The sequence below is a fragment of the Athene noctua genome, chromosome 24, assembly GCF_965140245.1.
Source record: "Athene noctua chromosome 24, bAthNoc1.hap1.1, whole genome shotgun sequence".
NCBI classification, from domain to species: Eukaryota; Metazoa; Chordata; class Aves; order Strigiformes; family Strigidae; genus Athene; species Athene noctua.
This window is the reverse complement of record NC_134060.1, coordinates 3,808,039-3,833,466: the sequence shown is the minus strand read 5'-3', so window position 1 is coordinate 3,833,466 and position 25,428 is coordinate 3,808,039. Positions and strand designations below refer to the sequence as shown.

At 42.5% G+C, this 25,428-nt stretch overlaps 2 protein-coding genes across 7 annotated transcripts in view; one reads left to right on the top strand and one right to left on the bottom strand.

Moving 5' to 3' along the window:
- The window catches only part of MACO1 (macoilin 1), a 30,299-nt gene extending 18,257 nt beyond the window's left edge, over positions 1-12,042 (bottom strand). For both annotated transcript variants that reach the window (XM_074926289.1, XM_074926290.1), the window contains exons 1-3: positions 11,746-12,042; positions 2,533-2,674; positions 1,700-1,826 (exon numbers count right to left, since the gene is read on the bottom strand). In XM_074926289.1, coding sequence (XP_074782390.1) covers positions 1,700-1,826; positions 2,533-2,674; positions 11,746-11,825 — 349 coding nt within the window. In that variant the 5' untranslated portion in view covers positions 11,826-12,042. The remainder of the gene's footprint in view (positions 1-1,699; positions 1,827-2,532; positions 2,675-11,745) is intronic.
- A 1,312-nt stretch (positions 12,043-13,354) lies between these two features.
- On the top strand, positions 13,355-24,691 carry RHCE (Rh blood group CcEe antigens). 5 transcript variants are annotated; one of them, XM_074926339.1, is made up of 11 exons: positions 13,355-13,399; positions 15,447-15,541; positions 16,647-16,833; positions 17,057-17,207; positions 17,890-18,031; positions 19,992-20,149; positions 20,473-20,610; positions 20,853-20,983; positions 21,863-21,942; positions 23,072-23,145; positions 23,668-24,691. In XM_074926339.1, exons 2-11 carry the CDS (start codon positions 15,520-15,522, stop codon positions 23,692-23,694), a joined length of 1,110 nt encoding a protein of 369 aa, XP_074782440.1. In that variant the 5' UTR covers positions 13,355-13,399; positions 15,447-15,519; the 3' UTR covers positions 23,695-24,691. The 5 variants fall into 5 exon arrangements, with proteins under 5 accessions (XP_074782440.1, XP_074782439.1, XP_074782438.1 ...); XM_074926338.1 differs by lacking the exon at positions 13,355-13,399 and having other exon boundaries at positions 15,399-15,541; positions 20,088-20,149; XM_074926337.1 differs by lacking the exon at positions 13,355-13,399 and having other exon boundaries at positions 15,399-15,541.
- The last annotated feature ends 737 nt before the right edge of the window (positions 24,692-25,428 follow it).

The window sequence follows — 25,428 nt, the reverse complement described above, 5'->3', positions numbered from 1 at the left end:
ATCTTGGTAGCAGCAGCAGTGAGCAAATCTGCTGAGAAAACAGGAGTGAGTAAGCACAGTACTGGTTACTCCATATACAGTAATGCAGACAACAGTCTGCAACTCACAACTCTACATCAGAGGAACATTTAGAATGCCGTATTGATTTCTTTCTCCAGCACTGCTGGTGAGAATGTAAAATAGAAGCCAAGCAAAACTAAGGTCTTAAACCTCTTGGCCAATGGAAAATGCCACTGTTGCTTGCAATATAGCCACTGTAAATTTCCACAAATCAATTCCAGTTACATGCCACAAGCTTCATAAAAATCAACAAAGTTCTTGATTACGTACTGACAGCAACATATTGTGTGCTGATTTGGAAACCGATCTCAAATTTGAAACTAAAGAGAGCATTACTCTGAGGCCCTGACGTTATTTACTGTGGTCTCTGCTTCGGTCTCTCTTGAATAGCTGCACTCTGTGTAAATGAGAAACCTATAGCAGAAACCGTCAGCCTAAAGGGACTGAACATTTCAGCTAGGTAGACACTGCACCCAAAAAGATCGTAACTTCCTAAAAAATACAAAGAGCAAGTTCCCATTAACTTAGATGAGTATTTAAAAACAAGTCTCCCTAAGGTTGCAGTGAATTAAAATATTAAACAGGCTCAATAGCTTCAGTTAAAATTGGCCCATCAGGTTTTTTCCTTTAGGGTTTCTAAACATCCACCCTGAGAACAACTTCAGATAACACTTTAACATCTTAATACAATCCTAAAAATAACTCCAGAATTTTTATGTATTTTAAATTGGGCAGCAACTGGTTCACAGTATCTTCCATTAGCTCCCACATTGTCATTATTACAAATGACTAACTTGTCAGAAAGATGACTGCTTCCACCAGTAAGCTGAGAAATGATCCATGCTATCCTGGAAATTCTTGTGATTTGATGGCAAGTCTAACATGACATATTACAAAAGCCCCAAAACCCAAGAACTTGGGTAGGGAAAACTTACCTCTAAAAAAACCCTCAAGTCTTATTCCTAAAATTTTCTAATTGAGGGAAAGACATATACATAACCCACATCAAGTATTAGTGTTGGTGCAAACTAAACCACCTCCCCTCAATCCAACTGCTGTCCCATTACCCAAGAATTTATTGAAACAACCCCAAACAACTAAGGGTAAAAATAAAAAATTAAAAAAAAGGGGGGTGGGAGCAGGGAGAAGACTTTTCCATACGTGTGTCAAATTGCTGGGGCAGCCACTGGTACTATCAGCCTTTTTTTGCTCAGAAACTGAATCCAGTTGACACAAAGATTTGACTAATAGGAATTTAAACTACGATAACACCCAAAATTAACAGCACACTGATTGAGTAGGAGGAGGAACGTAACACTTTCACAAACTTCGTATGGACTCTGTTATTTGCTGAATTGCAGCAGAAGTGTTTTGAAGTCAAGAAAAGATCTTTTTTTTTTACTGCTCTGGAATTCCTGTTTTCACACTTTCAGTTCCATTGATCAAGCTTGAATGATCACTACAAGATGCACCCAGACACGTATCAAGTGCAAATCAGCACACAAACGAAAGCAAAAGAACATATAATAAAAGTGCATTAAAACAAATGTAACAGATAGAAGAGGGTTTCTGCATGTTACTAAAAGCTGTAAGATATATATTCAAATCAGTAAGTTGTAAATAAGAAACAGCGACCTACCTGTGTGCCAGACATACTGTACCCAAACATACGTGCTGGCAGCAAAAAACAGCCATTGTATTGGTATGAAGAGCAGACATATTATATTTGATGTGAATGCTACACAAACAAAAAATACTGAAAAGGCCTAAAAGAAAGGAGGGGTGGGGAGAAAGAAGAGTGTTTTGGTTTATTCCAGCAAATATTACCAGCTTATTAATAGTGACACCACAATGATTTCAACATGGAAACATTAGTGTTGTTTATAATCAGGGCAAAGAAATGGAGCAGTCTAGCCAATGAAAGTAGAAACATAGACAATTAAAGAGAGAACAGGCACAACTTGAGAATTTGTGCCCATCCACTCTTCCAACAAGCTTCCAAACAGCTATATTTATTCCTTATTATTTTGTTGGAAGACTTGCATTTACACTGTTGATGTAGTATTATCATTACTAGATTGTTCTTCTGGAAAAAAGATCATGACCAAGCAGCAGTGTCATTCACTCTTTCAGAGGGCAGTAAATATCTAAACAGGGAAGGGCTGTCATTTTATTTTTAAATAAAACCCTAAAAAAAATTAGGGACCTAAACCAATTTGCTAATCTCAGGAATTCAAACAATATTTTCCCATGGTGAAAATTTGATAGCTATGTATTTCGCTTCCACTTGCCACAGATAAAATAGGCCATCAGAGAAAAGAGACTTGAGTCCACGTCACCTAGTCACTTGAAAGTTCCTCCTCTTGTGAAAATGATCATCAGCGCCATTAAGTTAATTGTGTAACATGGAACATGCCCTGAAACTTTGCAGGATTTTCTTACAAAGGGACAGTAATGTTGTGTTATACTTACCAAACCCTGGTATCTGAAGGAATCGTAAACACTCCTGATGAAGAGCCAGAATGGCCACAGATACTCAAATCTGAACTCGAGGACAAAATCTGCCAACAGTACTAGGGCCCACACTACCAGGAATTTCAGATATAGAAAAGTACTATTAGGAAAAAAGAAAAAAAAAAGGAGAAAAAAAAAAAAAAGTAATTTCAGGTCAGTATTTCCAAAAGACAGATTAACATATTTTTAAAATTAAAAGTTCAGGAATAAAAACTACAGACAACTATAATACATAAAAAAACTTCATCCAAAATAATTTTACAAAACAGGTAATTTTATTATTACATTAAAATCAGGCCTCGTCTAATGAATGTCATTATATTCAACTGCATTTATTTTTAAAATAGCAAAGAAACAGAAGGCTCGCTGCTCTTATAAGACATTCAGCCATGATCTCCCTTCAGCTTTGCAGCATATTTTACAAAGTGACTTTTTGCTAACAGGTATGCTGTCACAGCTGAAATGTTTCTCTTCTAGTTTGCACTCTTGTAGTTGGAACTCAAATTTCTGTGTTCCCTCTCCTCAACAAACTGCAGATGTTCACTCATTTTCCACATTCAACACAAACTGCAACACCAATAAACTGAGATATATTTTAAGCCTATAACTATAGCAATTAGGAAGACTGTTTAGATACCAAGTTGTCAGAGCTATATTTGAAAACATCCATATTAAAGTAAATGCATCCATTAAAAAAAAAAAACAACAACCACCAAACAGAAAAATGGAGGCACATGAGACTTGAGACCAGACAGTCTAACATATATTTTTTTAATTATTTCAAAGCCACATTCCCTTATTCTCGGTCCTGCATTTTGAACCACAGATGATCCTTCTTGGCTACAGAGCTCAAAATATTTTGAGATTGTATCTAATTAACACAGTTGCACTTGAGGGATCAGCCAGGTTCATTCTGCTAAAAAGGAGGAAGCAAAAATCCTTTTCTCCCCCAAAATCCAGCACCCAAGACCTAGTATGAGACTCCAGTTCCCCAAAATGCAACTACCTTGTTGCACTGTATTGGGTTATAACAAAGGTGAGGTTTTAAAAATATATTTAAAATACAATTTTATTTTTTTAAATCAAGGGCAGTTTTTCCTTTTAGTGGCTCATTTTTCCTCCCCTATCATACTGCCAACAAAACCAGCAGAACTTTGCCCTGGAATGTTTACTGATAAGCTGCCAAGAGTTTGCATGCACACTGCCAGGTAGGGTCAAGTTTCTGCACCGTTCACGGACATCTGGCTTTTTTAGGAAGTTGTTCAGAGCTTCAGAGAAGACATAAAATAGAAAACTTCTATGAAAAAGTGTTATGTACCAGCCGAGGTTTAGAAACAACCGAACTACGCATCCAATTATCACGGACGTTACTTGTCACACAAGGTCAGCTTCCAAACCACACGACTAGGAAAACACTTTGTTTTCTTGTGAACCAAAGATTAATTGCACGGTCCTGAACGTGACCCTTATCAGCTGTTCTGGCCCTACAGCTTCTCCCAACAGAAGAGTTTCTGTGCAGCTTTCTCACTGCCTGTTACCAGGCTCTCCCCTAAAAGTCCAATGCCAAGGTTTTCACTGTCACTAGACTCCCTGAAAGGAATTGTTTCAGTGAAACTACTTACATAAATGCTCTCAAATATACTCACGTGAGTACATGCTTTAAATCAGCACAAACTAAAGAAAGACTTCATAGAAAAATACATTTTTGAAGTCTCAGACAAATATGCAACTATTCCTATGTTTAACCTACCTTGGCCTCCCCACCCCCCCTTTTTCAATATTCTGTATCTGCAGTTTAACATAATGGCACTGAAAAAAAAAAAAAAAAAAAAGAGGCTACAGGAGGCACTTTAATTCAATGGAAACAAAATGAATGACACATGCTTGGAGAAGTTAAGGCACTGCTTTTTTCAGTTTTTACAGAACCATCCTCAGCCGCTTAGTCAAAAATCACTCTCTGAGAAGACTGAAACTACAAGTATTAAAAAATGCCACAAACACAACCCACAACAAAAACCGACCAAACAAAACCCACCAAAAAAACTTAAATGGTCACGTTTATCCTGGTAAATGATGCCTGGATATGCTGCTGTTCTCTGTTTATTTAAAGTTTAGATCTTCAACTGCAATCTATAAAAAAAAAGCAGCTGCATCCAGACAATACTTGGACATAAAAGGTGACAGACATTTGGGTACGGAGTCACCACTGTGTTCATTTTGACCACGCTGTTGAATTGTGCACGTGCAGGTCTTAAGATTTGAGAAAATATATAAAGGCATCACACCCAGGCAATCATTATTCTGTCTGTTTAGCTGAAAAAGCAGTTGTGTTGTATAGCACTTTTTCCTGGGTTAAATTATGGCTATTGTTTATTTTTCTGCCACTGAACTCCATAAAGAGACTACATTTTTTCTAGTAAATTAGGGTTGTCAGAACTAGTGCTTTTCAACTGTTAAGTGCCACTCTAAGTTAAAGCATTTGCTGAATAAGAGTTCTGTAATACAGCCATTAAAGTGATTTCTAATATTAAATTCATATCAATCCGAAGGCCATGGTGACATTTACCACCTTTTAAAGTGGAATTGTAACAATACAACATTCATAATAAGGTTTTCCCAACAGTCTTAAAGACCCTACTTCTCAGTCATCCGAAGGACTCAAAATCAATTAAGAATATAATGAATACAAGAGTAAGCCACAAGAAAGTTATTGCCTTTCATAGAAACTTCAGCCACTTGTGTTGGCCTCAGCAACAAAGTTCACTATTGTGCAATATATTCTGCATATGTATTCAACTGCATGAGTCCACGTGCATACATGCACTTAGAGAAAACATTTTAAAGGTACTATAGTCCATCAATTGGTTGGCTTTTTTTTTTTTTTTTTACATCAGGACTCCCTTCCCTCCCAATTAAAGCACACAGGACTGCAGAGTCAGAGACTGCAGTCCCTAACTAAACACTCCACCCAGGCTTTAAAATCAAGACAGGTACCAGCCTAAGGACGACAGCTCCCTCCTTGAAATGGGCCGGTTTTACAAACTGTGCTGAGCTTCCAGTTACACACGCAGCTGGGTTACAACCAGCGCTGCCGCACACTGCAGTCTGCAGATGGCAATGAGTCTTTGTAGGAGGAAGAAAGAAACACAAATCTCGGCTTCCCTTCTTCCACAAAGGTATGCTGCACGCCACGATTCGCTGTTCCTGGCAAGCGCATGGTTCGTTGGTTAATTTACAAGTGCTTCTGAACAGACACCTCTTCAGTGAACACTTAAATGAGCACTGGCTGAAAATTATCCAGCAAAATTAAACCCCAATGAAAAACAGCCTAACGGACTTCCCATTTGGACAGGTTAATCACTCTCCTGCTCTTTTGTTTCATACAACAGACCATTCAAATAAGATCACATGAATGAAACGACTAACAAAATTTAGCAATAGCCCTCCTCCCTTTCTCTGCTTTGTACCAGCGACTTTTACTTCATTTTTGCTCTTCAATGCCTTGATTCCTTCCAGACACCGTTCTTCCCTTCAGCGCATTTCTATTGTTATCTAGGCTGTCCCCAGCACGCCTCCCCTCCAACCCGCTCATCCTACAGCTGAGACAGCCGGCGCTCCTTCGGAATCCAGCACCAGCCATTTGGTGCCTGTGAACCTCCGATAGTCATTGATCTTTCTGGGCACATCCACACATTTCTCCAATTTTGATAGCTACTGCGTCAGCATCCTCACTTAGAGGCAACATTCACTAGACAAAAGTGCCTTTTAACCTCTGTAGCCTGTAAGAAAGGCTTAAATATATTCCATGACGCCAATTACAATTCCAAGTTTGTTCTCAATACAGGAAGATTGTTGCAGATAAATACCTAAAAATCTGGGTTATCCAATTTTCTGACACACGTCAAAAGATCTGACTTCAGTCATCTGCCAGAGGTTTAAGAGAGACAGGGCTTTCCCTATAAAACCAGCATATGGCATCTAATCTTGTAGGGTAATACAAGATGAGGGGAAAGGATGGACACATTCACAAGAAGTGCAGGGTACTGAACAGGAAGGAGCAGTGATTTCAGTGCTGCAAATTCTGCGAAAGGTCAACTGATTGCTAATGTATACTGAATATAAAGATTTATTCATAACCCAACTGTGGCCATGCTCCCCATTTGAATTTCCAAACAAATAATTTTCCTCCTTATTCTTCCTCCCCTCCCTCAAGTGCCAGATGCCATTTCCTTCTTTTTTTTTTTTTTTCCCCTCTTGTTCTTTGTTCTCTTTTTACTACCCCGCAGAAACAGATGTTGTGCTTGCTGTAAGGTAAAAATCCACTGAAAAAAAAAGATCACTAGGAAAAAACAATTACACAACCCAAATCCAAACTGGTAGCAAATTAAACCTCTATTCTATCCTACTACTATCAGCAAGTCCCAATGGCTGGAAAGTGAATTTTAGCAGAATTGATGGGATGTTTCATTTTGCAGCCTGACTCACACAAGACAATGGGTGGAAGGCATCCTGAGGCTGGCTGGGCGCCAAATACAGAGACAGGCTTTAGAAAGGTGAAGTTCAGCACACGTGTGAAATTACCAAGGAGTCAACAACCACCATCTCAAGGTTACCCATCCAATGCCAGACAGAACACTGGGGATGCTGACTGAGTATCACTGGGGACTTGCAAATAAAAAGGATTATATATGTTAACATACAAAAATATATGTATGTAAGATTATTACTAGTGGACATAAAAAATAGTAAAGAATGAACACAGCAAGTATGCAAGGGAGAAAACATGACTGCTGGGATGTGGTATGCATACTGGAAACTAATCTGTGAAATACCTGCCAACGAAATTTTTGAAAAGGAAGAGAAATGTAAAGAATCCCAGGAAACCTCACTGACTACTTATTCAGTGTCCTGGTATGGCACAGAATGTATCCATCACCAAACTATGGAAATGTAAGTAAAAGAAGACAAAATAGAAAACTCTTACAGTAATTCTGGAAGCAAGTGTAATAGACTGCTGCACCACAGGCATATAATCAGCAATCAGTATTGCAGTACTGAAACAAGAGAAGCTGTTAGCCCACCATGGTAACTCAGCTGAAAACACCAGAGTCCAGAACACATAAAATAAAGCTAGAGAAACTGCAGTGTGCAGGGAATGAAAGTCACTGGCAGAGGGAGGCAATACTACATGTACCAGTGGGGCTGACACAGTAGAACACATTTAAATGTAAGCTAAAGTAGATTTGAGACCTGAATTTAAGTTAAAAGTCATAAAAGGTAGCGCTGTTGGTTTGTTACAGACCTCCAGGGCAGGTTGAGAAGAAAATATTTTTTGCCATATAGGAAGCTTATAAAAAAAGTGCCAGAATAAATCAGTAGGAGAATCATTATGGTTTTAAAAAAAACCCCACACAACTGAAAAAAAAGGCCACATTCCTAGAGTTAGTAATGAACTGGTTTTCCTTACAGTTTATTTGGCTGTCAGCAGAGTCAAAATCAAGTCCTTGGAAATAAGCCACATCAGAAGTTAGCTGGCACACAGAGCCACGGCAGTATCTTAGCAAAAGGATCGTGGTATCAAGAAATTCTGCCCAGTACGAGATGCCCAGGGGCACAGCCTGCCCTTATGCCATCAGTGGAGATTACAGACACATATGCATCCTCCCAGGCACTCACTTAGCTGCCAGCCCAGGTAATGCCTGTGATAATGGGTAATATACATATAGGGCTAAAAAAAATAAAATAAAAATATCCTAATTCTAAGGGGGTGTACAGTGTTTAAGGACTATTGTCAAGAAATCCATGATACATAGCACGTCAGCCGATGTGACAGCATAAGTTCAGCCAATAACTTGTGGAATTCATCTTGAAACTTAACCAGCTACAAAACTGGTACCAAGTGCCAATATGACTCAGTAGAGCCAAAACAAGCAGTATCAGCAATAAAGCTGAAGGATTTTAAACAGATCAAGGATGAGGACTGGGAAGACTTAGAAACAAGCAGTAACAAGTAAACTTTAATTGCTTAACTGATGACAAGCTGCAATGAATACTTTAATTAACAATTAAGGTTTTAGTGCATGAAGTGTCAAAAGTGTAAGATGTTAATCACTCAAACAATGGCAACGGATATCTTAAAAAGTGAAAAGGTGACGTTTTGAACGTACACTGTGGAAATAACAAGAGGTCTCACAATGTCTACCCTTAGTTTGTTGGTTTTGGAGTTATATTGAAAGCACAGTTATGTTCTAATTATAATAATGCTCTTTCCACAGACACTATAATACTTCTAAATAGCACAAATCTTTATTGTACTTGCACATAATATTAGATTGGGATTCATCAGGTTTTTCAGAGTACTGGTAGCAAAATTCCCTTAAAGCAGCGACACTGCACCACTGGCATCCTGGCACCCAAGGCTTCAGTCGCTGCACACAGGAGCAAAGCTGCTAATGGCAGTGCTGGCATGCCATGTAAGGCAGCACTCGCACACAGCCTGGAGCACCTTAGAGCTGTAGGTGGGGAGTAAACCTACATTGAAAGGGAAAAAAAGGGTAAAAGAGGCAGAAAGAAGGAAGGAAAAACAGCAGAATGGAAAAAAAAAAAAAAAACAGTCTAAAGAAGAACAGAGGGCAGCTGTTGAAAATTGGGTGGGGAAGACTGGTCAGGAATAACTCTGAAAGTGTTTACGAGGGGCTGAGGCCAAACAGTCTTAAACATTTAATTTAGGTAGTGAGTGTTGGGGGAAGTACTTTAAAGAACTACAGCTGTAAAAATTCAAATAAGAGAGGCTGTGAGCCCTTAGATCAACTTGTTAGAAAGGATACTGCAGAAGTTGGCAAAAAAATTAATGTTCAGGGAGACGGAATATTCACATTTTTCAATGCAACCCAGGATTTTACATTTCTAACTCTGTTCTGTGACTAGAAATTATTTTTCTATCGTTTATCATTTCCTTCAGATTTACATATGTAGAGAATCCTGCCACCAGAGTTTTACTGAAGGACAATTCCTTCATTGCTTCACCTGCTCCAAAAATCTTCAGCTTTGCAGCTCTTAACTGCACTCACATGTGTCTGTTAGTGACAGTTGTGCCTAGCTCTGCATTGAAAGCCTAGAGAGGGAACAAGGATGGGAAGATTGGTCTTCATTTAAAAAGCAAACAAATATCCTACCAAAGTATCTTAATCATGCTGTTTGTTCAGCCTAGCTGCTTTACTTATAACACTATGATGCTACCTACTGATAACTGTATTTACTGGTTTGTGTAAGCTCATGGTGACAATTAAGATAAGTTGAGTAAATAACTACAGTAACTACAAGAATTTAGAAACCTATAGTTATATAAGAAGCTACCTGTATGTAATCTCTTTGAATTATAGGTGGCAAAGAGAAAAAAAAAAAAAAAAAAAAAAAAGAGAGAGGGAAAGCAAAAGAAACAAGAGCCACAATCCATGCAGAAATACCTCTCTCCAGTTAGATTTCCAAAGAGACAAAGCTTTCACGCTAGTTTCTCTTTGCCTTCTGTGGGGCAATACTTTGAAGTCACTGACTACTTCTGTTTATCAAAATGCCACCTGAAAGAAAAGCTAAAAAATCCTATTTCTGAACAAAAGCATTCCAGGAGAAGTTAGTACAAGAAGCCAGATGTCTGTCTTAGCTGTTCACACAATTACAACAGCTCTACATGCTGAACACACTCATCATCTGGTGTTTTCATCTTTTTCTGGTTTTCCCTCCTTCTCTCACCCCACCTTTCCAGGCAGTCATCTCAAAGGTAATAGAGAGCACATGATTTTGAATGACTAAATAATTATTATATAAGAAATTGCTTATATTTGAATTATTTTCCTAAGACTGGTCATCTTAAATATTAACTACAAAGCAATGGATGTTTTTTCTTTAACATTCCAAGCACCATTTTCTCAAAAACCTGACTCGAAAGCAACTCCCATAGAGATTGACTGCAAGCAGGATAAGCAGTATATTGTGACAGTTTTTGTTACAGTCAGAGCTCACTATCAACCATTTCCCTTATGCAAACTGTAGGAGTTTGCTCAAGCTTCTAGTCACCGCGTCTATAACCCTGAACTGAAACAGAAACAGGACATTATGCTTACTATAACTTTCAAAAGCCAGCTTTCCAGCCTCTAGTAAAACAAACTCTTCTTTATTCAGAAACACATAATTATTGTATTTCATATAAAATTTGGCATACTTCGATATGCAGGAGGGCAGCTCTCTAAAATACTCTTTAAAAACAGGCTCACAGGCAGCAAATGCTCAGGAACCCGCGCTTTGCTGCGTTCTGCATGTAAGCACCTGGAAAGCATGCTTTTATTTGAGACGCCGATGAGGTACATCCCACGCCTAAGAACGTGGATCTCATTTCACTAGTCTCCTCTCCTATTTCGTAGGTCGGTGGCGAGTCAGATACCCTCCGTTTTCACCACAGGGCCATCCGTCCCCGCTCCAGGCATTTACCCACACAAGTTCTTGCTCGCATCCCTCGCTGCTACGCCTCTCCCTCTCGCGTGCCTCCACTGCAGAGGCCACAGCACGGGTACCTTTGTCACCACGTGAAAACCAAGTTTCTTAACGTTAGCTGCCGCCCGCCGACAGCCAGCGGCCCAGATGTTTGCCTGCTCTCCCACGCTGCTCCTGTTGAGCCACCGCAGCACGCGGTTCACGGGCTCAGGGAAAGCCCAGCTGTGAGAGCCCACTCGGGAAACCTCCCCCGGGAGGGGAGAAGGCGGTGAGGGCCCCCCCCTGTCCCACCGCACGGTGCGAAGGCCGGGGAGGGGGAAGCTCCAACCGGCTCCTCGCTGCTTCCTCCAGGCAGCGGCCGACAGGACCTTGGCCAGCAGCTCCCCCCGCACCCCCCGCGCTCTCCCCCGGCCCCGACGCCTCGGCGGAGCCTGGAGCGGCCGAGGGGGCGACGGAGGGGCCGGTGCGGCCTAGCGGCGGCACAACCAGGCCGCGGGGCGGGGCAGCGCCTGAGGGGAGACGGGGCGCCATGTCGAGCGCGGCCCCCGCTGACAGAGGCGGGCGGCGGGGGGGGGCGGGGCAGCGGGGAGCCGCTGAGGGGACCGGGGTGCGAGGGGACCGGGGCGGCGCGTCCCCCCCCACCCCCCATCACTTCCCCCCCCCGCTCCGGTGGCCGCTCGGTACCTGCCGTAGATGCCCTCGGTGATGCGGTTCCGCTTGAGCGGCCGCCGCAGCTTGCTGCAGTCCGCGCTCCGCCGCTTCATCCTCCCGGCCGCCTCCGGCCCGGCCCAGCCCAGCCCGGCCCGGCCGGCCCCGCCGCGCGCCCCGGCCCCGCGCTGCCCCGGCCCGCCCCGGTCACGGCAGCACCATCCGCCCCCGCGGAGGGTTCCCTCGCGCGGGGCTTTTTTCTTTTAATTTTTTTTTTTTTCCCCGGGAAACAAAGAAATAAAAATAATTCCTGGTCCGTCCCTCCCCGCCGCGTCCCCCCGCGCAGCCGCCGCGCAGCGCCCCGCCTCTCTCGGCACTGACCAATCAAGCAGCTGATCCCGCCGGAATGGCGGCGTGTTTGGCCAATCGACAGGGGAAAAAGGCAGACGGACGGCCGAGACGGCCCATCGCGGCATCAGAAAGTTGGTCCCGCCCCACGCTACCGTGTGGCCCGCCCACGCTCTTGATTGACGGCCGCGGGAGCCCGTCAAAGAGAAAGATTCATGAATTGATGGCTTGTGGACCAATCCCTGAATAGGTTTTGCTCTCCTCCCGCCTACTGTCCTTCTGGGCTGGTTCCCGCCCCGTGATGTGATCGACAGCAAAATTGCCCAATGGAAGAGACAAATAAAAATAAAAGGACAGCTCAGCTATCCATTCGGAAACGGAAGAAGGAGGGCTCAATTTTCTCTGTCACCGTAGCACTTTAGTACCGCCCCTCTCACTTGATTGACAACCTCGCTATCAAATAGGCTGTTAGGAAAGGGCTATATAAGCCGCAGGTGCAAAGGTGAGTGGCGGCAGCTCGCGGCACCCTGCGCCTCCCCCACAGCGCGGCCCTGCGCTGACGGCTCACCGGAGGGTAAAAACACCCCTCAGAGTGACTGACAGCCTCCTCCAGCCAATAAAGAATGCGTATAACAGAGTGACGAGCGATCGGTCCAATCGCGGGGCAAGAAGCGGGGAGGGGCGTGGCGAATCGGCCTCTCTTTTCCCGATCGGCCCAAAGACGGACGGTGGCTGGAAATGGGCCAATCAGAGGCCAAGAACCAAGCCAGCCTTCGGCCAATGGGAGGCTAGTCCCTAAGGCAGGCCTGTTGGGCGGGGCGGGTGCTCAGCCAATGGGAGGCGAGGGGCGGGGCGGTCCCTCTGCTGCCGCTGCCCCGGCCTGCCTAGTCACTGCTGGGCACCGCCCCCTCCGCGCCTCGCCGCTGCCGGTGCTGGGCCCGGGCCCGCGGCGTCGGGGCCTTCGCAGCCCGGGAGCCGCTCGGCAGAGCCGCTGCCTCAAGGCCCGTGGCCTGCTTTGGATTGTGGAAACAGTGAGAAAACCAACGGCAGCCCCTAGGCCTGAGCGAGTGGTGCCTCGGCCCCCCGCCCGCCCTTCGGCTGGCTTGGGGGTGGTGCCCGGGGCACCCCGCGTCTTTCCTTGCTGCCTCGCCCGGAGCTGGGCTGGGTGCCAGGGGCCTGCCAAACCTCTCTGGGAGATAACGGGCCTCCCTCAGCAAGGGGCGCGCCACGCTTGGCTGAGTCCGAGGAGTGCAGGTGCCGATAGGGCGTTAAAACTGGCACTGAGGAATGTACGTCAGGCTTCTGGTCCCCTTGGCTGAGCCACTGGGGAGGTTTTTTTCCGGTAGTGGAGCTTTAATTCTGTACTTTGCCCTGTCTGAGATTACTGAGCTTAGTTCTGTTTGGGAGAGGGTTTAAGCTGGAAGACGAGCATCAGTGTTTACAGTGGTGTGTCTGCCTGAGGGGAAAAATATGGGCAAGTTCTTAGCCTTTGGTGTATTTTCCCAGACTTAATGCTGACAGGATTTGGTAACAAGTGTCAAAAGAGCTCGTTGTGTTCATCTGACCATGCCAAATCGGTGGAAGGAGTTCTGGGTCGTTCTTACCCTGGGTATGAGTCCTAAGGGTTTGTCTTGCAGGAAACAGATCAAAGCTTCTTAGTTACATTGCATTTATAAACCACACAGAGACACTGCATCAGTTAGCTAATTTTCTAAATTGCTGTCTCAGCTATTATCTTTTTCTTGTCTAGAGAAAGTTCACCAGGCATTCTAGTTCTGTCTGCGTTAAGCCACGTGATCACAGCATAAAATGTTGCTGAATGTAGATCTTTGTGCATCGGGATTTTTCTGAAGTCGGTTTAGGAGTTTCTGAAATAGGGGTACGGATACTTAACTTACAGCTTATTAGACCTAAGTAAAAGCTGGGAAGGCAATTTGATATTGCATGTGAGGAAAGTGCAAGTTACCACCACAAATGCAAACCTTTCCCAGATGGCTTGAAAACTGTTCCTGTGCCATACACCCTAGGTTTGCAGGAGGAATGTCCTAAAACAAGTGAATTTTTCTGCATATGGGTTTGTCTGATCCATATTTCTGTCACCAGTAGGTGGCTTTCTACCCATTTGTATGTGTTGTTACTATCTCAAACCCCAGCATGCAAGCACAGCGCTCAGTTTGAAATGTCCTCAAAGTAGAAAGTCTGAGGGATAATTACAGTGCTTTAATCTCCTGGACTACTGGAACAGAGGGTTCAGTTTACCAAAAGTACCATGATTACTGAGAAGATGGTAATGTTCACATTATGCATTCATAAATTGTCCTCAACAGCCAAATAATCCTAACAAATGATGTCTGTGCATGGGGATATACTGAACATAGTTTCCAGCATATAGTCCTGCTCATGTGCCCAAAATGCTCGTGTGGAGCATGTGGGTGGCACTAGAGCCAGCTCTAGTGGCTCCTATTTTAAAACAACAACTAAAGAAAGCCTGTGCCTTACCAAAAGGCTCAGAACCCATAAGGCAATGGGTAACTTATAGCCACAATGTGGTAATAAAAGTTGGTACACTTCTGGATGAAGGCTAGGTTGGAATTAAAGAAAGAATCGGGAGGGTGTAGGTCTGTGGTTTGGTTCTCAATTAAAAGCCTGCAGCACTCTGAAGAGGGCTGTCTGCCTGCAGCTTCCTGGCCTGGGGATTACCAAGGTCTACACTGTAGCTGTTTCCATAGCCATGCTATAAACAACAGACCCATTTTACAAGTAGCATAGAAAATACTACATGTCCTGTACATGTCCAGAGAGTCTCGATTCTCTGGCGTTGGGTTGGATTCATCGTGTACAAGAAGTTTTCTTGTGGGACATGGTTGTAGAGCTGTAGCTAAACCAACCTGAGAATCACACGGAGAATCTCCACAGGACCCTCCCCGACCTTTCTCTGATGGGACTTGCGTCTAGGCTGAATGCGAGCAACATAAACAAAGAATGGTTTTGCATAAGTTTCAATGTCCTACTCTTATGAGTCCATGTTCTTCTTTATTTGCCGTTTAGCAGCTATAAGGCTCAGCAGCACCTGAAGTGCTGTGTGGATGGTATCCTGGAGCAGTATGGTATTGATGGCTTGATAGGTCTGCGTTCATGAGCATTTCTGAGTTCAGTCCATGTCAGTTGTGGTAAGTTTGGGCTCCTGACACGTCACAGATAAGGAGCTGTTCCTAGCTGACGCCTCTTGGGCTTTTTATCTCTCTGAGTTTTTATTCCTGTCCCCCACACCTTCTTTTCGATTGGTTTGAAGTTTACTGGAACATCTTTATAGAAAAAAATATTAATGTGTTTGTGCTTAATGTAGTCTAGTGCACAATGCCTGCTCATTACCGCAACTTCCACAACAGCGTGCCATGGCTAATCCTTTTTCTGGAAGTTGTTTTCTTCGTCATCTTTTACTTCTCAGATTATGATGAAGAGATGTCAAGCATATCCTACCCAGGTGAGCCTTGCTGTGAAAGGAAGGGTTAACGCTTGCTCTTATTTTGCAGTGCAATAGTGATGGGGTTCAGCAGGTTTATGTATTTGTTAGTGAGAAGTAGAATGTTTTTACTGCCTTTTAAGTACCCTACCTTGCCATGGATGGTGTGTATTTATTTATATGAAAGCAATTACAGTGAACAGAAACAAAAAATTCTGTGAGGTCTTGGCATGAGAAGGCATTGCTGTGCTACAAAGTAAGAATTCAGGATGTTAGTATCTTCCATTTGAATGCTTGATGTAAATAAATGAAGTTAATACAATGGAATTAAGGGTTTAAATCCATTCTGGAGAATGTATTTTGTTCATTGATCAAAGGAATGTATTAGGAGATGATGCTACGGCCATAGCGTGTCGTGTATTTACAGTGTTGTGCAAATATGAGCTGATTAATCCTCGTGACATTCTTGTGTTACCCTCCCTGTTTTACAGCTTGAAAAATGAGAGCAGTTTGGTATTTTACTGTAGGTACAGGCCAGCACAACCATATGACAATGTGACTGGTGGCATGTCTCGGGGGATACTTCCAGGGCTACAGATCCAAGAGCTTATATTTTGGACAGCTTCCACCTTTTATGCAATGGTGCTGGTTTCCATATTAAACTCTTTCTACTGCTATTTCTGTTCCTTCTACCCAGATGAGGACATCATACAGGTTTCTCTTTCTAACTCATTTCTTTCCTAATGCCCTCAAGGGATGAATCAGCACTAATTCACAGTAACTCTCCCTGAAAAGTCCAACTTAAGCTCTTTAAATTCACCTCAGGAAAAATGAACGTCCAAATTTCACTGCTGTCTTGCTTTTTGATCCCTCAACCCCTACCCTATGACATCCATTCTGATTGTTTTGTAAAAATAAATTCAGGGTCAAGGGTATTGTTCTTCTGATTACTTAGGGATTAGAAAGCAAGCTCTGGAGTTCTTTATGAGTACTAAATAATAATGGCACCCAAATTTTTATCTGAAGGCTTCTTAGTTAATTGTGATTTTTTAATATTTTTTTTTTAACCAGAAATCCAGTCTGCATTAATAACTTCACTGATGTCTTGGTCTTTTCTGTTATGCAGATTTTCAAGATGTCAACCACATGGTGATTTTCGGATTTGGCTTTTTCCTGACATTTCTGAAAAGATACGGGTTTAGCAGCACTGGGTTCAACCTCTTGATCATTGTACTGGGTGTCCAATGCTCCGTGGTGATAGAAGAGTTGTTACTTTTCCTTCCTGACTGGCCAAGAAAAGATGATATGAGAAGGTAATTAGTTTGTGTTAGAATTGGAATAATTTGCAACCGCTGATTGCTCTTTGTTGAGGCTAATGTCTTGTTATATGGACCTCTGTGAATTAGCATAGTCATATTTGCAGACATTTTAGAAGGCTTTGGGTTTTTAAGTACATTTTACTGTCTGTTCACTCTTTCTTTCTTGGCCGTGATGGTATCCCAGTACAAAATTATTTTTTTCATTCTTTTGTTGTAGAATAGTAAAGGCTAGTCTGAGTTTGACTGCCGTGATCATCTCCATTGGAGCTGTTCTTGGAAAGACCAATCCTGTGCAGTTAAGTCTGATGACAGTTGTGGAGATGGTAGCTTTCCACATGACCAGGTGGATGCACACCAAATTCCTACAGGTACTGCAGGACGATTTCCAGGCACATGGGGGAAAGTTTCACTGGGACTTTGGAATGTTGCCTTTTGGTGGTTTGGCAGTGCTCTGCTTACAGGACCATCAGTGTGTTTTATCTCATCTCAGATTGTGACTATGGTTTCTTTAACAGATGAAATCTGACTTTGGGACCATACTTAAGGACATTTAACTCCAAACCCTGCATAACATGTATCTATATAATTGGCTGTATCTATATTCATGGCCTTAAAGCGTGACCTGATTTGATGGATTGGCATGTAGTGAATTTGGCCTTGCCCGTGCCCTGACTGTCCCCAACACACGAAGGAAAGCCTTGACCTGTGCTAAGGCACAAATTCTTTTAAACTTTACCTCCTCCCAGTGTCAGTTCAGTCTGGAAGATTCCCAGTGTGAATGATATACTGGCCCAGTTTGGACAGCAGTCAGACCTGCATTTAACGTACAGTGTGAACTTACCCCAGACTCTCTGTAATATGAATCGTGTGTTTATGAGCTGCATTGAATTCAGATAAATTAATCTCACATAAATAACTCATGCATAAACTGGGGAACTGTGAAAATAAATTGCTTATAGGGAGGTTACATGAGCAGCTCTACCAAGAAAGGCATCAAAGGCTTCCTGTGGACTGAAATAAACCACAAATTTGATTATTCTATTGATACAGATTTCAGACAATATCAGCATGATGCATGCTCACCTGTTTGGAGCCTACTTTGGTCTGGCAGCCGCCTCACGTTTCTCTGAGCCACTGCCAGGGTCTGAGAAGAATGCGAGTACCCCGAAGTCGGATTTATTGTCAATGCTGGGTAAGGCATTTGCTTTAACATCTCAGGTGGAAGAAGAAGTTGCAGTGAGAACATAAGGAATTTTTCTGAGGACTGGCCACACCACACCAAAGCTTTCGCATCCAAAATGCAGGTCTGAATGCAGCTAAGCATAGAAACTGCTGCTGCTGTGGTTCATGGTTTCTGACAAAGAGTTGGTGAGTCTCAGCATGTTTCCTACCAGGCCTGTAAGCCACTCCTGCTACGGCTGTGGCTTGCTTTGCTTTTGTCAGTCTCAGCATAAAGGCTGTGCCAGGTTAACTGTTCCCTCTCCCAGCTAAGTTGTCCCCTTTGGGCTTGTATAGGCATATTGGTAGGGGACCTCTGCACCAAAGTTGAGGTCATTACTTGTATTTCAGTAGCGCTCACAGTTCCCAGCTGGGGCTGAGGCTCAGTTTTGTTTTGCAAGGTGCTGTACAGAGATATAAAAAGGCAGTCCCTGCCTAGTAGTGTAAATGAAAAGATAAACGCCTGGGGAAGGGTGGGGAATATGATACAGACAGGCACACGAGAAAGGATCTGAGTGATGATAGGCTGAATATACGGAGTTGCACTCTTTTTCTTAAAGAAGAAATTTGGTTTCTTTATTATCATGATTTCTGTTATGTAACTGCCATTGTGCTTTATAGCGACAAAGCCTGTGTCTCTTCTTGCTTGCCTTGAACAAGAGCAGTTCAAATCTTACTGTCAGGTGAATTGCACATGGGTCTGGTACCTCTGTGGCACGGAGAACAGAACTTTAGCTAGGGAAGTTGACTGGACGGCAAAAAATAATGTCTGGACAAGGCAAAAGAAACCGTTGCTTGTTTGAGTTGTCATCTGTGCGCTTAGAGCTGTGTGCAGCTCGGGGCAGAGGCGGGTTGCCATGTGTGGTCCAACCTGACTTCGTGTGAGGCCACCTACTTCCCTCTGCTGGTTGGAATTTGCCTGCGTGCGTATCCCTGTGCACACACCAAAAGATGTGACCTACCGAGCAGCGAACTTCATAGAGCCTGAGATTCCTAAATGCTGACAATTAGGGCCCAGGTCACAGAAGCAGAAGAACCTGTTTTCATTCCTATTAGCAAAGCCTGTGCGGTCATGAAAGTGTGGCACTGCGGAGTGATCTCACAGGAGGAAGGTGAATTGTTCTTTTGCGCCCCATACTAGGGAGTAACTATTTGGTAGATAACCCTTTCACAAATAACATGAAAGTTAAGCTGTGAATAGCTGAGTTGGTGAAGGATGATCACCTCAGCTCAAGCTATTGGTCTTTAGCCCTCCTCTGGAGTAATCCTAATGTAGAGGTAAGAGAGGATTCTGTTCTTATCATCCAGTTCATCCTCTTTTTCTCTTCAAACCCTGCCAGGAGGCAAGACAACCAGTACCAGTCATACTGGCAGCCAAGGTAAAAAACATTCCAAAGTCCACTTTGGGTTTCTTTATAGCTATTTGTACCATGTGAGCTGTTTTCTCTTCCCCCTTGGCTTGCTTTCATTCTCTCTTGCAGCTGGTTTTGAACAGTTATTCCACAGTCCCATGAAAAGGAGCAGAAATTTTGGCCAAGGAGCAAGCCCCCGGTGCCTGTTCAGAACAGGCAGGACGCTCATTGTTCGGAAGTCAACAGTGGAATTGTTCCCACTTGCATCTGCACCTGTGTTTAAGGGGATGACAGATAGGACAAAGCTGATGTCAAAGGTGTTGTTGAAAAGAGAATCCTACCTTAACTCTGTGAAGGACCAGCCCGATGGCAATAGAGCTGTGCTGTGGCTGTATGGTTCTGGGGAGGTGTTGGTATAGCAGGTAACTCTCAGGGCTGTCTGTTGTGAATTATTATCCTTTGTTTATAATGTAGGAATCACAGTGAATGCAAAATGTGGGCTGGAGCCCTCCAGAGACAGCTGGTGATGGATTCACTGTGTTTTAGAGAAGGTAATGATAGTTGCTTGTCTTTGTCTCCAAGGTACTGTCTTTCTCTGGGTGTTCTGGCCAAGCTTCAATTCTGTAATAGGTGAGAACAAGATCATAGCAATCTCCAACACCTACTTTGCCCTTGCAGTGAGCACTGTAACTGCCTTCATGTTGTCTGCTCTGATCACAAAGGATGGAAAATTCAAAATGGTAAGACATGAGAGAAAATCACTGCATGGAGAAGATAATTGTTCTGTTATTCTGTTCTTCAGTAATACACTGACAGTATAATAGCTATTAAGTAAAAACAAGTCCAGGTTTTCAGCCTGACAGTCATCATTAGCCTTCCAAGCAGAACACGAAGCTCTAACTTACAAATGATGCTCTCAGACTGTAATTTACAGTACACAGAGGCCCAAATTCACCCTAAAGAGATCGCATCGCATTTGCATGAGAATAGCAATCTATGATATTGGGCTTCTGTAAGTGATGATTGAATTCTCACTCCATATTTTTGTCGTTTCATTTTACAGACTCATATCCACAGTGCAGTACTAGCTGGTGGGGTCGCTGTTGGTTATGCAGCACACAGTATCACGTATCCTTGGATTGCAATGATTTTGGGTCTCCTTGCCAGCGTGATAACCATATTAGGATCTTACTGTTTGCCGGTAATACGCAAAACCTGAAATTGTTTTTTGTATACCTTTATAAACTTCTTTTCCAGTGTAGGATACCTCAAGGGAAACCTCTCTCTTTCAGAGAGATTAAAGCTAAGAAACCTGAAGTCTTTTGAGCAGAGCACAAAATTGCAACTTGCAAGACCAAAGTTAATTTTCTAGGTCTGCAGTAGACAAGATGCTGTTATCAACTTGTGTTTCAGTGTATCACTTAAACCTTCTCTTCTTCCCAGAGATGCTTGAATCCTGTTCTCAAGATTCATGATACTTCTGGAGTTCATTTCACTTTTGGCTTGCCTAGTATGCTTGGAGCTCTTGCCCACGTTGTTCTCTTAGTAATAGAAAACTGGACTGATAAACCAAGGTACATAAATTCTTGCTTTTAAGTAACAAGTTTAGCTAATCGTTATTATAGTGTGCCCTGAGAGGTCTCAAACATACAGAAAGCCTGAATGTCACCACAGATAAATCATTTTATACCAGATAACCTAAGATAATCTCTGAAGTCCAAAAAAGTCAGTAAAGAAGACTTTCACAGTTGAACAGACTTTGGATCAAAACTTTAATATATGAGCTTTTGGTCCTGTTTTCTGCCTCCCTTTTTATTTGATATTAAATACAGCAGACATGGGAAATGAAGGCTGGGGATGTGCATCCTTTCAAGACTCATTTTGGCTTTTGTGATGTATTTTGGGGAGCTTTGTATGCTAATGGGGGGGGGGCAGAAATCAGCATTTCTCTTCAAGTGAGGCTTTAACTCTGAGTCAGGGGCCAGAATGCCAGTTTGAACTAAAGCCAGTCTGGACACTAAGCTGGAAAATATACTTCAGCAGATATCTTGCAAAAGCTGAAGTTAAGGATGTTCTCCATGGGTTGTTTTGATCTGACACTGGCATCTTATTTTTGCAAATCAAGTTCATGTCACGTCATACAAGTTCTCTGATTTTCTGTTTACACAGGAATGAATCACAGTGGTGCATAAGGGCCTTACACTTCTCATCATGTTCCTATTGAAACAAACAAATTTAATGAAGTTAAAGGGCAAAAGATGTCCTCTGAAATCTGTGTTAGGCTTCTGAGAGGATCTCTTAAAACATCTAACTGCAGCTGCAGAGACATTTGAGAACAACAGAATCTTTATGAGAGGTTTTGATGTAAAATGCTGTGTAGATACAGATCCATTCACAGTCTTACTGCTGAATTCAGCAGCTGTAAAAGGTGAAACACTTATTTTGCTTTTCAGTCTGTGTTCTTTGGTCATGATTTACATTTGGGCCTTCTTCCTGACCATGGATGTTGCCTTGATAACAGGTTTTATTACAGGTCAGTATTGAAAAACATGTTCAGTAATATCTTCCTCATTTCCTTGGGGCAAGGGGTACGTCACCTTATTACACCTGCTGCCATGTCAGCGCAACCCTTTGCAGAAAGAGGCCAGTTTAACTGGGGATCTGAAGTGTGTTTCTATGGGTAAATTATTTGTGGAAGCAGCCACGGGAAACATGAATGCCAGGGACTCTTCGAAACCAGTCTTTTGAAGAAGAGAAGTCTTCAACGTAAATCACGTAGTAGCACCATTCTTTCAATTGGTGAAGTTTATTTTAACAGAAGCTTAACAGCTGCCTTCAAATTTCAGACAGGAGATCTGTGAGGATGAAAATATTTTTACATCTGGGTATTGTCTTAGTGACAGAAAAATGCTATCTAGAGCTTGTCACTTTTTAGGCCAGTTGGTATAAATCTGCAAAGTCTCACGAACGTCAGTAGCTCGCTTGCCTCAGCCAAGCCCTAGGCCTTTGATCACTAGTGCTTTGGGATCATCAGGGCTCATGTGTTTCCCATGTGACATTCTCCTTTATGGCAGCTGCTGTTTTTCTATAGCTGTTAATTCTGTCTTGAATAAAAGAGAAATGGCAGATGAAAATTGCTGTGAAATATACTCTAAAAATGGTTTTTTTGGTGCTTTAATTGATCTGAAACCTTTGCATTACCTTAAGTGTAATTAAGAAGTTGAGCTAATCAAGCAGATTTTTTAAAAAACATTGAGCTAAAATACTCAAACATTCAGTGTTTAACCAATTGTTTAAAAATCTAGGTGTTTCCATCTGAAATCCCAAGCTAACAATGCTGATAAGGCCAACTGCTTTAAATACACAGCCATTTTTCATGCAAGAAGTGAATCAGTTCTGATGTATTTTTAGAATCTGGACGGCTGTTTAATGGGGTTTTGCATAGAGTAATTAATTTTTAATAACACAAGCCTTGATCCTGGCAAGCTTCTCTCTTTGTATTTAAGGTCAACTTGAGTCATGGGACTCTGCCGAAGGGTTTAGTTCTGAGTTTGTATTTTGATCTATGTCACATTTGGACACGTTTTACTTCCAGTTACACACAATCTTCCCCTTTCCCTGATGTGTATATTTATATTGCATATATGTATTTTTACAAATAGGTTTCATCTTAAACTTCAAACTGTTTAAGACCATCCCTGTATCAATGTACTTTGAAGACCAGTTTTATTGGGAGGTAAGTTTCAATGTGAAATGAATTGTGTGGGAGTATGTAGGGCACCTTGTTGTCCTTGATGAAGAACTCCAGGTATTTGAATTAAAAGTTAAAAAAAGGGATAATTCCATTTCCAAGTATGTTTTGGATGCCCTGTTTGGTGTTCCTACAGTTGATTCAGAGCCAGAACATGATAAATGCGTGTAGACTTCAGCTGGGCTTGTCAGAGCCGCCGGTGAGCACAGGGCTAAATCTGAAATGATCTCGTTTGTGTAAGATGTAATTTTAGGCTCTCAGAGATGGAAAGTGCTTTTTATGAAAAGAGACCAAGCCTCCTGGCCTTCATAGGTGCAGAGTGGCTGTTCAGTCTGATGCAGAAACACAGACCTTGGCACCTTTACGTGCTGAATGTGATGCTGTATCTGAATTACAGAAAAAAAGAAATGGATGAAAATAAGCTTCTAATAAGGTTTTCCATTGCCTTTTCTTGTATGATGATTTGATGCATAAAATGTTCTGATACAACAATGTTTGTCTTCACAGTTTCCCCATTTGGCTGTTGGATTTTGAATGGAGGAACCCAGATGACAGATTTGACCAAGATAAGATTTTCCTGTTTGTCACTAAAGAAAATTAATAGCTATGATGGGTGGAAAGAGCACTTAACATATCAATTCTCAGGCTCACAAAAGCCATCCCAATGGACACAAAAAAAATTAGTAATAAACTGTTCTAGTAATTCCTGAAAGATACAGGGTGTAAATTTAGAGATGCAAACTTACGATGCATTTAGCTTTTCTGCTTGATCCAATCTTAAATATTTTTCTGTAGGATATGTACAAAAATGTTGGCTGCATTCATTGCTGTAATGGCTTATTAATCAAAATGCTTGGAAACTTTAAACTATTTTTAGGCCCCAAGTTTAAAAGACAAAATATGTATTTTAAAGTATAATTTTTCAAGGAGTGCATACTCACTCTCATCTAGCGAAGCATACAAGTCCTTGTTTTTAAGCAAAATTAATTCTGTTGAAGGCCTTGTTAAGCCAGGATTTGATGAGTGAGCTGGATCAAGGCCAGAACTCTGCATCTTCCCAGACTGAACTCTTCAAGTTACCTGACTGTTTAAAGAAAAATCAATAATTACTTGGCTCAGGCTATCTGGAAGTTAAAATGGCAAGAAGTTAAATTGTTCTGCTTGTGGATGGTGCCCCTAAAATCAGTGGCATTCACTTCTACTCAAGATTTGGCAGCAAACCTCAGGACAGCCTGTCTGTGCAGCGACAGTCAGCACCACCACGGGGTCAGGAGGCTCTGGCTGCCCTGAAGGTGCAGACAAGTGGAGGGATGGAGGGAAGAGTCCTCGATGCCAAGGCCCCGTTTTTTGACTCTGAGACAAGCAGGGAGCTTTGGTGCACAAGCTAGGGCCTGGTCGGGCAGAGGATTTGGGGCAAGTAAACCTTTGTTTTTCAATGGATGGTGATTCTCAGCGTTTCTTCTTTGTTTCAAACTAGTTGACCTAGAAAAATTCTTTCAAAAATGCTTACCTAATAAAAAAGTCAAAATTTGTTCGTTTTCATTTATCCAGCACACTTGCTTAAAAATAAATGAGGAGAAATTCAATATTGGGAGATGAGGCCGGAGTTGATGCTCACTGCAGTCATGCATGCTGACCTCAGTTCATTCATTAGGGATTAAGCAAAGCAGATCCCTGCAAATAAAGAAGTGTGAGACAGGTTTCGAGTAATGAAAAATTACTGGCAGAGGAAAGGCCAGTTTTTCTTATTTCCAGGTCACAAATAGCCAGCGATCTGCCAAATTTATCAGTTGCCTCCAGCTTCCACCAGCTGGGGGTGATGTTCAGCCTGGACACACACGTGCCTTATCACCCAGTTAACACACTAATACTGGTGTAATAGTGTAATCCAGGCTCAACTCGTGCTTTTCACTTTAACTTTCCAGGAACCACCCAAACATCTACAACACAAAGGGCTGTTTTCTAGCAGGATTGCTTTTAAGAAATAGTATTTTATTCCTTCCCTTCTCCCCACATCTTTATTATCATTGATTTCTTGTGCAAATAGCCTAGGTGAATGTGTAGGAAGGGGCAGAGATGGGATCAAAATTTCCCTGGTAGTGACTTGTCTCCTTTGCCAAAGAGAAATCTGATCTGAAGAGTATTCTTCCTTTTTTTTTTTTTTTTCCCCCCACAGTGGTTAGAAACTAGTTGACAGCAAGCTTTGTAGATGAGCTGCTTCCATCTAAAGCCACTATATAATTTGTACTTGTGCCTCTACGCTGTCAG

Bases quoted from the DNA above. Each gene is read 5' to 3' on its own strand.
- RHCE (XM_074926337.1), top strand. From the start codon at position 15,415: ATGCCTGCTCATTACCGCAACTTCCACAACAGCGTGCCATGGCTAATC. The intron at 16,834-17,056 runs GTAATTAGTTTG...CTTTTGTTGTAG, and splicing joins AGAAAAGATGATATGAGAAG to AATAGTAAAGGCTAGTCTGA. The intron at 21,943-23,071 runs GTCAGTATTGAA...TTTTACAAATAG, and splicing joins GATAACAGGTTTTATTACAG to GTTTCATCTTAAACTTCAAA.